At 46.3% G+C, this 11,925-nt stretch overlaps 1 protein-coding gene across 3 annotated transcripts in view; it reads left to right on the top strand.

Annotated features, from left to right (window-relative positions):
* The first annotated feature begins 1,362 nt into the window (after positions 1-1,362).
* Positions 1,363-11,925, top strand: part of UROS (uroporphyrinogen III synthase) — a 21,014-nt gene continuing 10,451 nt past the window's right edge. For all 3 annotated transcript variants that reach the window (XR_002823813.1, XM_023730053.1, XM_004374928.2), the window contains exons 1-5: positions 1,363-1,518; positions 1,720-1,803; positions 3,697-3,793; positions 7,257-7,331; positions 11,106-11,180. Coding sequence is in view for 2 of the 3 variants with exons in the window: in XM_023730053.1 (XP_023585821.1) it covers positions 1,456-1,518; positions 1,720-1,803; positions 3,697-3,793; positions 7,257-7,331; positions 11,106-11,180 (394 nt within the window). In the remaining variant the exon portion in view is untranslated. The remainder of the gene's footprint in view (positions 1,519-1,719; positions 1,804-3,696; positions 3,794-7,256; positions 7,332-11,105; positions 11,181-11,925) is intronic.

The raw sequence follows: 11,925 nt of genomic DNA, 5'->3' as shown, positions 1-11,925 counted from the left end.
TTAGATACAAATTTTGAGCCAATTTTCCAAAGGTGTCTCATAGATATTATAATATTCCAGAAATATGTTCACAGTAACTTATAAATAATGGCTCCCAGAGTTAACAGATTTTTCTTCCAAACCATATTCTCCATTTGACTGTTATCACCCATCATGTAATATTTATGAAGCAACTAATTGTGGGTCTAATGCTTCATATGGGGTGATAATCTGTGCTTCAAGCAGAGTTTTTTCCTGCAGTTCTTTGCCAGCATTTATTTTGAGGCCCTTGTGGTGGTTGTAATGCACTTCCCCCCACCCCCACCCCGCCCCCAGTACAGTACAATGAACAGCATATCCACTGTAAAAAATTTTGGATAATACAGAAAGAGGTAAATAAGAAAATTCTAATCTACCACCCAGAAATAATTACTATCAATATTTGGGTGCATTTTCTTTTATATAAAAGCCCATTGCCATTGAGTTGATTCTCATAGGGACTGCCCTATAGGGTTTCCGAGGAGCGGCTAGTGGATTCGAACTGCTGACCTTTTGGTTAGCAGCCGAGCTCTTAACCACTGTGCTACGAGGGCTCCTTCTTTCATATGTATGTATATATAAAGCCTATAAGATTTTATGCAGTTTATGTTTAATATTTATGTAAGCCTGAATCCCGCTTTTTTTTCCACTTAATATTTTGTGATCATTTTTCCATGTAATTATGAGTATTTTAAAGATTTCATAACTGTGCTATGATTTATTTCACCATTCTCCCATTGCTGGACATTTGCATTGTTCCCAGTAATTTGCAATTATAAATAATGCCAGGATGAACATCTTTTTGTTAGTGTTTGCACACATTTGTGAGTATTGCCTGTTATTCATTCTTAGAAGTGAAGTTACAAGAAGGAAGAGTATGAACTATATAAAGCGTGTGATACGTATTGACAAATTGTTTTTCAGATTTTTGGAAAAGTTTTGAAGGATCATCTCATGACATTTGACAACACTTACAGAGCATCGTTTGAGAAGTGGAAGAGTCAGTATAATTATTTCCTAAAGGGCTTATGTGCTACTTTAGTATACTTATTTTGAAATGGAAATAATCATTCCTTCACCTCCTTAAGATGTAAGATAGCCATTTCTCCGTTTGCTCCCCATTCCACCCAGAACTTGCATCGCGTCTCTGCAAAGGGCCATCAGTGTTTGGTGTCTGACATTGACTGTAACTAATGGGCTTTGTAGGCCCTTCCAAGTGATATCATGTCCCACCATGCTTGCCCTCGTCCTTATCGGTGACAGAGGGAACAAGCCCATTAACGCTGAGTCATCTTGTGCCGCTGGGCCAGCGATTGATCACCTCCTCCCAGTGCGCGCTGCCGTCCTGTCCACGTTGCTTAGGAACACTCTCTGGAATCTAATTAAGACCCTCTCTCTGTCTGTGTCTCAGTGCCCGGTGAGGACTGCCAGGTAGTAATGAAGGTTCTTTTACTGAAAGACCCTAAAGAGGACGACTGTGGCCAGGACCCGTACATCAGGGTGAGTGACCTGCGACTCTTAGGGCCATGAAGCCTGAGCTTTGCTGCCTTCTTTCTCCTTACTTATGACTTCAGGAGGGCTGGGGTATTTGCTGAAATTCAGAGGAAGGTCACAGAACAAGTCATTGATGTCACCCCATGACCCTTTCCTTATCTTCACGGCGGCTTGGCCAACCCAGAACTGTATTCTTTTCATTTGCAGGAATTAGGATTGTATGGACTTGAAGCTACTTTGATCCCTGTTTTATCATTTGAGTTTTTGTCTCTCCCCAGCTTCTCCGAGAAGGTAAGGCCCAGCAGTGTGTCAGTGTTTGCTTTTCATAGACTCTTTGCCAGCCCAAGCTGGGGGACCTGTTTTAATACCCTTCTGTTTCCCCGCCCGTCTTTAACACAGGGGAAGCCCAGTCTCGCCCAGCTCCAGGACACTGCTGCTGTCGGGGTTCTCTGGGGGTGTCTGTGTCTACTCCTCCAGAAAGTCTCCCTGTGACTGGGAGAGGCAGGGTCTATAAGGAGGCCCAGGAGACACTGACCTCCTGCACTGCTCACAGCAGCACCCCCACTTGTTCACATTCATCCTCTCATTTAACCCACTCCCACCCCTAAACTGCAAACCAGGCCGAACAGGTGTTATTCTTCCCATTTTAGACATGAGGTCATTGAGACCGAGGGTGGCAACTTGGCCAGGGCCTCCGGCAAGTAAGTGGCAGGGATGGGACTCGAACCCAGGACTTCTCCCCACCACTTCAGTTCTGCTGCCCCCTGTAGGGTGACAAACATTTCAGGAGTCGTGCCCAGTAAAGGCGACTGAGTGTCCTAGTAAAGCCCCAGCCCTGCCACTGCCCTCAGGGCGTTTCCCTGGGCTCCTTTCTAGACGAGGGGGCTGGGAGTGCCTGGTGATTTCCTGGGACGGGAGTGCCTAGCCCTGCTTGCTGAGCCCCATGGCCTCTCTTAGCACCAGGGGTTCACCCTGGGCTCTGCACACCTAAACTCTGCCTACACTCCTTAGAAGGCCTTGCTGTTTTTCCCTTTTGGTTTGGACCGAATGTTGGACTACTCATTCAGTAATTTCCTCCACAAACAGTGAGTGGGCATCTGTTATGCTCCCGTGATGAGGCACCAGGTCTGCAGGCTTCAGGAACTATGTAAGAGGGGCCCACATTGGTGCGGAATCTTCGTCCATTAGCAGCTGCAAAAGGGGGAAGAAGAGCTCATGATTTGGGGTCATTTCTAGGTTCTAGAGGTCCTCAAACATGGGACATCCACGGAAGCCTCTTCCCCCGCGTTCTTGGCCAATGTGCCACCACGCGGGCTCTGAATGTGCTCTGGAAAGCATATGCCAGGCAGAGAGTCAGAGCACGGGCAGGGCTCACAGAGGCACCTGTTTCAGTTCTGCCCTGCACTCACCGGGGTCCAGTTCCTTCTCATCTGCGAGCCTCTGGTTCTTAAATCTGTGAGATGAGACCAGCCACCCATATCACAGGGTCATTTCACAGTCAGTGAGGTGATGTATATAAAACAGCGCAGTGCCTGGCTCAGAATAAGTGTTGAGTAAATTATGTCCCATTACTATCTTTCAGGAAACCCTGGTGGCATAGTGGTTAAGTGCTATGGCTGCTAACCAAAAGGTTGGCAGTTCGAATCTACCAGGTGCTCCTTGGAAACTGTGGGGGCACTTTTACTCTGTCCTGTAGGGTTGCTATGAGTTGGAATCGACTTGATGGCAATGGGTTTTTTATTATCTTTGAAAATCAAGGCTTCAGAATGGATATCACGCCGTGAATATTCTAGTTTTGCTACAAGTGGAGGTCAAGTCTACCCTTCTGTCTGCACTCCATCCCAGCCCCAGGCTGAGTTACAGTTGTTACCCTGTCTGTTTCCCCCCCCAGACTGTGAGCTTCTTGAGGGAGAGGCTGATGTCTAATTAATTCACCGGCATTTTCTAAAAGACCTAGAATAGTTCCCGGTGCATAGTAAGCATGCAATAAGTACTGAGCGGATGGATGGGTAGATGAGTGGATGGATGGATGGATGGGTGGGTGGATGGATGGGAGGGTGGGTAGATGAGTGGATGGAGGAGTGGATGGAATTAGCTTGCCTACTTCTTCTGTTAAGCATTTGCGTGCTTCCTTTGGAGTTCAACCATCGTATGAAATGCCTTTATTGCTTTTTTGGTGTGCAGCTGTCTCATCCTGAAGGTTACGGGGGACTCATCTTCACCAGTCCCCGAGCAGTAGAAGCAGTGGAGTTGTGTTTGGAGAAGGACAATAAAACTGAAGGTGAGGATGGGTCTGCCGTGAAGTCCACTGGGCTGTTATTGACTCTTCCCTTTCCCCTGGGGATACCAGATTCCAGAAACGGTGGCACCTCAGGTTTGAAAAACACCATGACTTTTAGCTTAGAAAATGTTTAGGTACCAAGTTACTTCGTGTTTGTGTGACCTTTGAAGGGAGCATAAGATGACCTTTCTTCTATAAAACTGTTTCTTAATGTCCAACACAGAATGTCAGGACTACATGCTGACCTTTGATGGAAGTGAGCACTTAGTGGAGCCGCGCCAGAGCTACTTCCTCGGCAACAGGAGATACGACTCCATCCTGAACTCCCAGGCCAATGTCTCTCCCCCAGTCCTAAATGTTCGCCTGCTGGGCGTGTACATCTCCACTCAGAATAGATCAGGTGCCAGTCTTCTCTGAAAATAGGATACGTGCCATGTTCCTCGCAGGGACAATGAGAAAATCCAACCATGTATGAGACACGGGCAGTGCTGTGGCAGGCCCTTCATGACACTGTCGTCTCTTTGACCTTCTTCCTGCCTCCCTCCTTCTCCATCAAACAGTGTGAACACGGCACCACCCATTAACAGCACCCAGGACTTCACTGCGGACAACAGCTTTCTTAGTCTGTTTGAACGAGCACCTTTGTAGCTAGCATTCGCTGAGCGCCTACTGTATACTGACTCACTGGCAACCAGTGGTGGGGGTGGGTATTTAATTAGGCTTTCACTGTAGCCTAAAAAAATTGCTGTCTCGGTGATTTCCCATACACCTTCAACGCTTGTTGGAGAAAAGATTTGATGCTTTTCTTAGGGGGAAGATCTGTGCCATGGAATCAGTGTGGCAACTCAGAACCAGCCACACTGTTATTTTCATATTTCACATTTCATAGGTGTTCTCTCCTGGAGGTGCTTCAGGGTGCTTTGTCTTACCATCGTGTTGTTTTCTTTTATGTAGCTTTGCGGGTGAAGATGATGAGAAAGAGGAAACCCGCCGAGTGTCCACCGGGACTTTGCACGTAGTGCTTTACAGTTTACAAAGCACTTTCCCACATACCTTCCTCCATGGATTCTCACAACAACTGTATAACACAGGCAGGACGGACATACCCAACCCAAAACCAAACCCATTGCCGTGGGTCAATTCCGACTCACAGCGACCCTACAGGACAGAGTAGAACTGCCCCATAGCGTTTCCAAGGAGACCCTGGTGGATTTGAACGGCTGACCTTTTGGTTCTCAGCCGAGCTCTTAACCACTGCACCACCAGGGCTCCGGAACAGGCACAAGTGACCCAATTTTCCTGATGAAGAAACAGACCAGGTGGGTTAACTGACTTGCGCAGGAGCCCACCACGAGTTAAGGGGCAGAGCTGGCCTGACAGCACATCAGATTCAGTCCAGGCTCCCTCAGTGTTGTTCTGCTGCAAGGCTGGGAAATAGCGTGTTCACATGCTATGGATAATTTTTAAATATTATTTACATTTGTGCGGTAGAGAAGAAGGTGAAACTTAATCTTTGGTTACTCTTTAAAAGGGTATTTCCCGTATGAGTGAAAAGGGGAGAGTAACTGTTAAATTTAAGGAAAACCTATGCTCATAACTGGATTTTAGAAAAGAACTGTTGTTTCCCTATCTTCTAAAAATGTATCGAACATCCAGTGACCTTGTGATATATTCTTACAATCCATTGTCTCTTTGTATCCCTTTAATGCGTGTTGTTGTCGTTAGGTGCTGTCCAATCAGTTCCAACTCACAGCAACAACACGAGGAAACACTGCCCGGTCCTGCGCCATCCTCACGATCATTGTTATGCTTGAGCCCATTTTGCAGCCACTGTCAATCCATCTCATTGAGGGTCTTCCTCTTTTTCTCTGACCCTGTACTTTACTAAGCATGATGCCTTTCTCCAGGGGCTGGTCCCTCCTGACAGCATGTCCAACATACGTGAGACAAAGCCTCGCCATCCTTGCCTCTAAGGAGCATTCTGGCTGTACTTATTCCAAGACAGATTTATTCATTCTTCTGCAGTCCATGGTATATTCAATATTCTTCGTCATTACCATAATTCAAAGACATCATTTCTTCTTTGGTCTTCCTTATTCATTGTCCAGCTTTCGCATGCACGTGAGGCACACCTTAGTCCTCAAAGTGACATCTTTGCTTGTCAACACTTTCAAAAGATCCTTTGCAGCACGTTTGCCCAATGCAATGCATCTTTTGATTTCTTGACTGCTGCTTCCATAGGCGTTGATTGTGGATCCAAGTAAAATGAAATTTCTTACAATGTCAGTCTTTTCTCTGTTTATCGCGATGTTGCTTATTGATCTTTAATGCATATTTAAAGATATTTTTTAATCACAAAATGATGGTGTTCTGTATGAAACTTAGAAGTATGAACCTGAAAACACCAGGTCCTCCTGGGCTTGGAGAACGGAGGACAGCAGCAAGCTCAATGCCTGACTGGTAGGCTGAGGAAACCATACTTTATGGTTGGTTGGCCGTCACCTGCCCCAGAGGGTCCGCCATCTTAACAGCTACACTCATAATGAGCGCAAAGCCCCATGCAAGCTTGGCAGCTATTCCTTTAGACACCAGCCCTGGATTTTAGCCACCACTCGCAGCCCTGGACACTCAGAAGGCTGAAACTTTTCTCTAAGTACGGTGTCTTAGGCTGGGTTTCTAGAGAAGCAAAACCAGCAAAGTGTATAAATATATAGAGAGAGCTAGATTTATGTTAAAGAAATGGCTCACGCAGTTGTAGAGGCTGGAACATCCCAAGTCCATGGGTTAGGCTTGAGGTTTCTCCTGATTCACATAGCTACAAGGGCTGGTGAAGCCAAGATCGGCAGGTCAGACGGCAGGGCTCTGGTTCACAGGCTGCGGAGGCCAATGAATCCCAAGATCCACAGGCAAGATGGCAAGTAAGCTGCAAAAAAAAAAAAAAAGAAGAAGAAGAAGTGTGAACCTGAAATTTATTCTCTTTACTGTGACCCTAGCAGATCTGTGAGCAGCCCTCTCATCTGAGATTGCAGTTTGTGGACTTTGAGATCTATTTCCCAAAGAAAGCCAATTATATTGCTTTATTAGACAGTTAATTTGCTTTTCTTTTTTTTTTTAATAATCAGTGACTTTTTCTTTAAAAGTCTAGATTTTTTTTCTTTTAATGTCATCATGCAAATTACTTCTACAAGTTATGTTTTTTGCTAGTATGCATTAAAAATACTTGGAGTGCCACCTCTGGAAACCAGTTAATATTTCAAGCAAAGCATGCTGAAACATTTTCTGAGGTGATTTTTAAAAAATTTGCTACAGAATATATATTAGTTTGAGATGCTCGTCTTTACATTTGGTTATTAATAGTTTGCTTGCTTGCAAGTTTCTAGGATAAACAAGCAACCTTGGGCAGCATCCCAATGGTGACTTCGGTGTTTGCAACTCACATACGTATGGATTTCGTGCTTTACAGCCTGGAAAAAATCTCTGAAAGAAAAATGGAATGCTAAGCCAGCATACGTGGTTGGAAGCGCCACTGCTTCTCTAGGTAAGCAATTAAAGTTCAAATAAAATACTGAAAAATGGCTTTGCTTGTTTCTTTGTTTGAAAAAGAAAAAAGCACACTGCCATTCCTTTTAAAAATATAGTTTTGCTTATTAAATTTGCAAAAAGTAATTAAATATGTAATACTGCTGATAAGGTTGCTGTTAAACGCATATATTCAAATATTGCTAAATGTCATCAAAAATGGGTTTAAATCTTTTGAGAAACACTTGGTCAATATGCCTTTCAAAGGTCTATTAAAGTGTATCCTTTGGCCCACTAATCCCTTTACAGGTCATCTCTCCAAAGGTAGTAGTCCCAGAGAGGAGAAATGAAGTGGCTTTTGTATGATAATATATGGCATAGCACTGGTTATAACCATGAAAAATGAAATCCCCTCCCAGCTGTCTAGTAATAGGGGAGTAGTTAAGTAAAGTCAGTGTCCTCTCCAAGGACACTTCTTTCCCTCTGCCCCATCTAGTGATCTCAGGGCTGAATTGTTCCAGAAGAGAAGGGGAAGGGGGAAGGCTATGTGGTCTTTTAAAATGAAGATTTTGAAGAATTTTTATAACATAAGAAAATATAATGTAACATTAAGAAAAAAAAATGTGTATGTGGTACAATTTCAATTCAATTAAAAAATATAGGCACTGAAATAGATAGATGCCTCCTTCCCCAAAAAAAGCTTAAAAGGAACATCACCAAATATTAAAGGTAGTTCTCTTTGGTGATGATATTATAGGTGTTTTTTAAAATTTTCTTAATTTTTTCTACATTTTTCCAAATAGTCTTGAATTTATGTATTTTTAAAGCATAAAATTTAAACAGTGACTCATTAAAAATTAACATTAAAACATTTTAAATACTTAAAACAATGCCTAGCCATCACGAAGACCATAAATCCAAGTGTAGCTTTGTTTCAAAACTGTTTAAGTTGTCCACATGAGGTTAAAAATATTGGGGAAGGTACAGTATGAGTGAAAATAGTTTAAGAATTAACAGCACGTTTTCCAGAGAACAAAATCAGGTTGGAGAAGAAACCAGCTGGGAGTTGCTAGTTAATTAACAGGATGCGTAGCTCTTCTGTGTCGGGGAACTTCTACCACCAAGCTCAGCACATCAGTGGTTTGGTTGCTATGGGAACCAACTCCACTCCCCCGCATCCCCCCAGAAATTAAGTTAAGAATTTTCATGTACTTCCTTTTACTGTTTCTGTTTTCTAAATGAGAAGAGGAAAGAAAATCATGCAGGCAATTCCTGATTTATATACCAAAAACTTAACTATCAAATATACAGCATATTTGTGAATTTTTGTACTTTGATTTTTATACTGCAAATCCAGCCTTTCACACATTAGCTGATGAACAGATGCTTTGCGCTGTCACACGAACTTCAGTTTGATTTCAGCGGCATCACTGTGCCTTTTGCTCTGCTCTGTCTTGATGGGCCCAGGGAAGAGGCACTGTGTGAATGCTCTGAGGTTTCTGCTCCTCCTGAGCTTCAGCAGGAGCCTGGAGAGCTAGAGGAAGCAGAGCGCTGACAGCCAGGAGGAGCCAGGCCCAGTGTATCAGTCACCTTTGCTGCGTAACAACTACCCCAGCACCCAGTGGCTGGAGACAACAGATTGATTATCTCACGGTTTCTGTGGGTTGGAAATCTGGAGGTGGTTTCGTGGGTCTCTGCTCAGGATCTCTCACTGGCTGCAGTCACCTCAAGGCCCAGCGGGGGGCATGTCTGCTTCCAGGATCTCCCTGTGGCTGTTGGCAGGATTTGGAAGACCCCTTCACAGCCCACTTGTGTGGGTTCTCAACAGGGCTGCCTCATGACATGCAGCTGGCTCCCTGATGGCAAGACAAATCAGGAGAGCCAGAGAGAGCGCCCAGGACAGAGCCACGGCCCTTCTGTAACCAAATCTTGGACGTGGCGTCCCATCACTTCTGTCACGTTGTTTGTTTGGATTGCGTCAATAAGTCCGGCCCTCACTCCAGGGGAGGGGTGTGGCATAAGGGGGTCAACACGAGGGACCACTAGGGCTGTTTCAGAGGCTGCCACGACACCCAGGAGGCCTCTGGGTAAGCCACAGCTACAAGCAGCCCCTGGCCCCCTGCGACTAGGTCAGGACAGTCGGACATTTGACGCAAAGAGAGAAAAAGGCAGAAGGTAGAAGCCCAGGAAACTGGATCCATTGGGGCAGTCACTGTCTGACCCCGTCAAATGTAAAAAATACTCTGTCAGGATTGTCTAGGATTGGCTTGGTGTATTTAACACAGTTTGAGTAATTTGAAGTTTCAGTGTCGGCCGTTACTTGGGGAGCGACCTTCAGATGGGCTTGCGCTGGCCTGAGTGCTGTGTGAAGTGCGTGTACCAGCGTTGGGGCAGAGCCAGCCTCCCTGTGCTTGGTTCAGGCCCATCTCTGCCACTCGGGGGCTGAGACCTCAGACCAAATGTTCACTGAGAGCTTGCTGTGGACGAGACAGACACAGTCCCTGCCCCACTCAGCGCCTCAGCTCCTCGTCTGTGAAGTGCAGGAATCGCCCACACTGTCTCCCTCACAGCGTGTCAGGCTCCAGTGAGCAGGGGCTTGCTGAGAGGACAGGAAGGCAGTTCAGGAGAGGCTGTGTCCCAGGTGTGGGGAAAAGTGCACCCCAATATCAACATGAAGTACCACGGTCACTGCCAGCCTTGATTCCCCGGTTCAGTTCCTGGGAGAAGTTCAGGGTCTCGGTCGCCTTTAGACCCTTCTAACTTGGACCAAGGCGCCCTGGTGGTGCAGTGGTTAAAGCATCCGGCTGCTAACTGAAAGGTCAGAGGTTTGAAACTACCAGCAGCTCTGCAGGAGAAAGATGTGGCAGTCTGCTTCCGTAAAGATTTACAGCTTTGGAAACCCTTGGTTTCCCAGGAGAGTTCCTCTAGAGGAAAAGTAACTAAAGTTAAATGGTCAACGGTAGAAGACAATCAGAACATTTTTTAAAAAGGAGAAAGAGAGAGACAAGGAGAGACGGACTGTGCTGCAGTTTATGTGCCTTGGGAGCAGTTGTACTGTGTGCTATACGGTCACTATGAGTCAGAATCAACTCTGCCGTAGTGGGTTTGGTTTGGCTTTTGAACTTGCGCCAGGGAGGACTAGCCTGGGCTTGCTCTGCGGCCTTATTCCTGACACAGTTGACAGCTGCGTGACTCAGCAGGTTTTAATGACCCGTGATTAGAGCTGGCAATGTCTACACTGAAGGTCAGTGTGTTCTGAGCTGGTCTCTTGGGTGAGCCCGAGTGGAACGCCCAGAGCGTGCTCCATGTTCCTGAGAGAAGAGGGTGGAGCAAACGCTGACCTGGGGGCCCACGCTTCACCCTCCCCGGCCTCTGCACAGCAACCAGCTATTGGCTGTTTGGGAAATGTGGGGAGCCAGGGTCATCTGGTCCTGCTCAGCTTTTGAAGGGGTGTCTCACAGAAGTGTGGGTGCCCTCCCCCTTCAGTCTGGCTGTGTCAGCCCACGCCGCCCTTCTGGATGGGGCCTCGCCTCCCTAACCAAGTGAAGACTTTCTCATGCAGACCCTGGAGGAGAGTGTAGACCCCCGTGCGTGCGCACCATCTCCTGGCTGACTGACTAGCCACAACTGAGGGGGGGAGGAGGCCGGGACCCAGCGCCCCGATCCTCCTCCGCCGGCCTTGAGGAGAGGGCTGCCTGTGTGACTGGCCAAGCACACACCTGTGTGTGTGTATGGTAGAAAACAACACGCCCCAAACCATGTGAGGAAATAACGTTTCTCTCTTGTTTTCTAGTGAGAAAAATTGGCCTGGAGACAGAGGGAGAAAAATGTGGAAATGCAGAAAAACTTGCAGAATATATTTGTTCCAGTAAGTAGAAAAAGCACCCAGACGAAGCCTGTTTCGTTTTGTTTGTTGATCTCACAGCCGCTGGCTAAAGTGGAAAGACTGAGTCCCCACTGCGTGCTCCGTAATGATACTGATGGATGTGCAGTATGTAAGCCACCTCTGGGACCATAGCCTACTTGAATTTGTGGAGGTTTGTACTTGTTTGGAGCCCTGGTGGTGCAGTGGTTAAAGCGCTGGACTGCTAACCGAAAGATCTGTGGTTTGAAACCACCAGTAGCTCCGCGGGAGAAAGATGTGGCAGTCTGCTTCCTTAGAGATTTACAGCCTTGGAAACCTTATGGGGCAGTTCTACTCTGTCTTATAGGGTCGTTATAAGTCAGAATTAACTCGACGGCAGTGGGTTTGGGTGGGTACTTGTTTGGGAGCCCCTGGATGTTGCAAACAATTAACACCCTCAGCTGCTAACTGGAAGTTTAGAGGTTTGAGTCTACCAGAGACACCCTGGAAGAAAGGCCTGATCGACTTCCGGAAAATCAGCCATTGAAGACCCTGTGGAACGGATAGACATGGGATTGCCATGAGTCAGAGCATTTGGTGACTTGTTTGAAGGTCCCTGGGTGGCACAGATGGTTTGCACTCGACTACTAACCAAAGGTGCTCTGGTGGCGCAGTGGTTAAGAGCTCGGCTGCTAACCAAAAGGGCAGCAGTTCAAATCCACCAGCTGCTCCTTGGAAACCCTATGGGGCAGTTCTACTCTGTCCTATA

Source organism: Trichechus manatus, unplaced genomic scaffold (genome assembly GCF_000243295.1).
Source record: "Trichechus manatus latirostris isolate Lorelei unplaced genomic scaffold, TriManLat1.0 scaffold00031, whole genome shotgun sequence".
Lineage (NCBI taxonomy): Eukaryota > Metazoa > Chordata > Mammalia > Sirenia > Trichechidae > Trichechus > Trichechus manatus.
The sequence above is the reverse complement of the archived record's forward strand: the minus strand, read 5'-3'. Positions and strand labels throughout refer to the sequence as shown.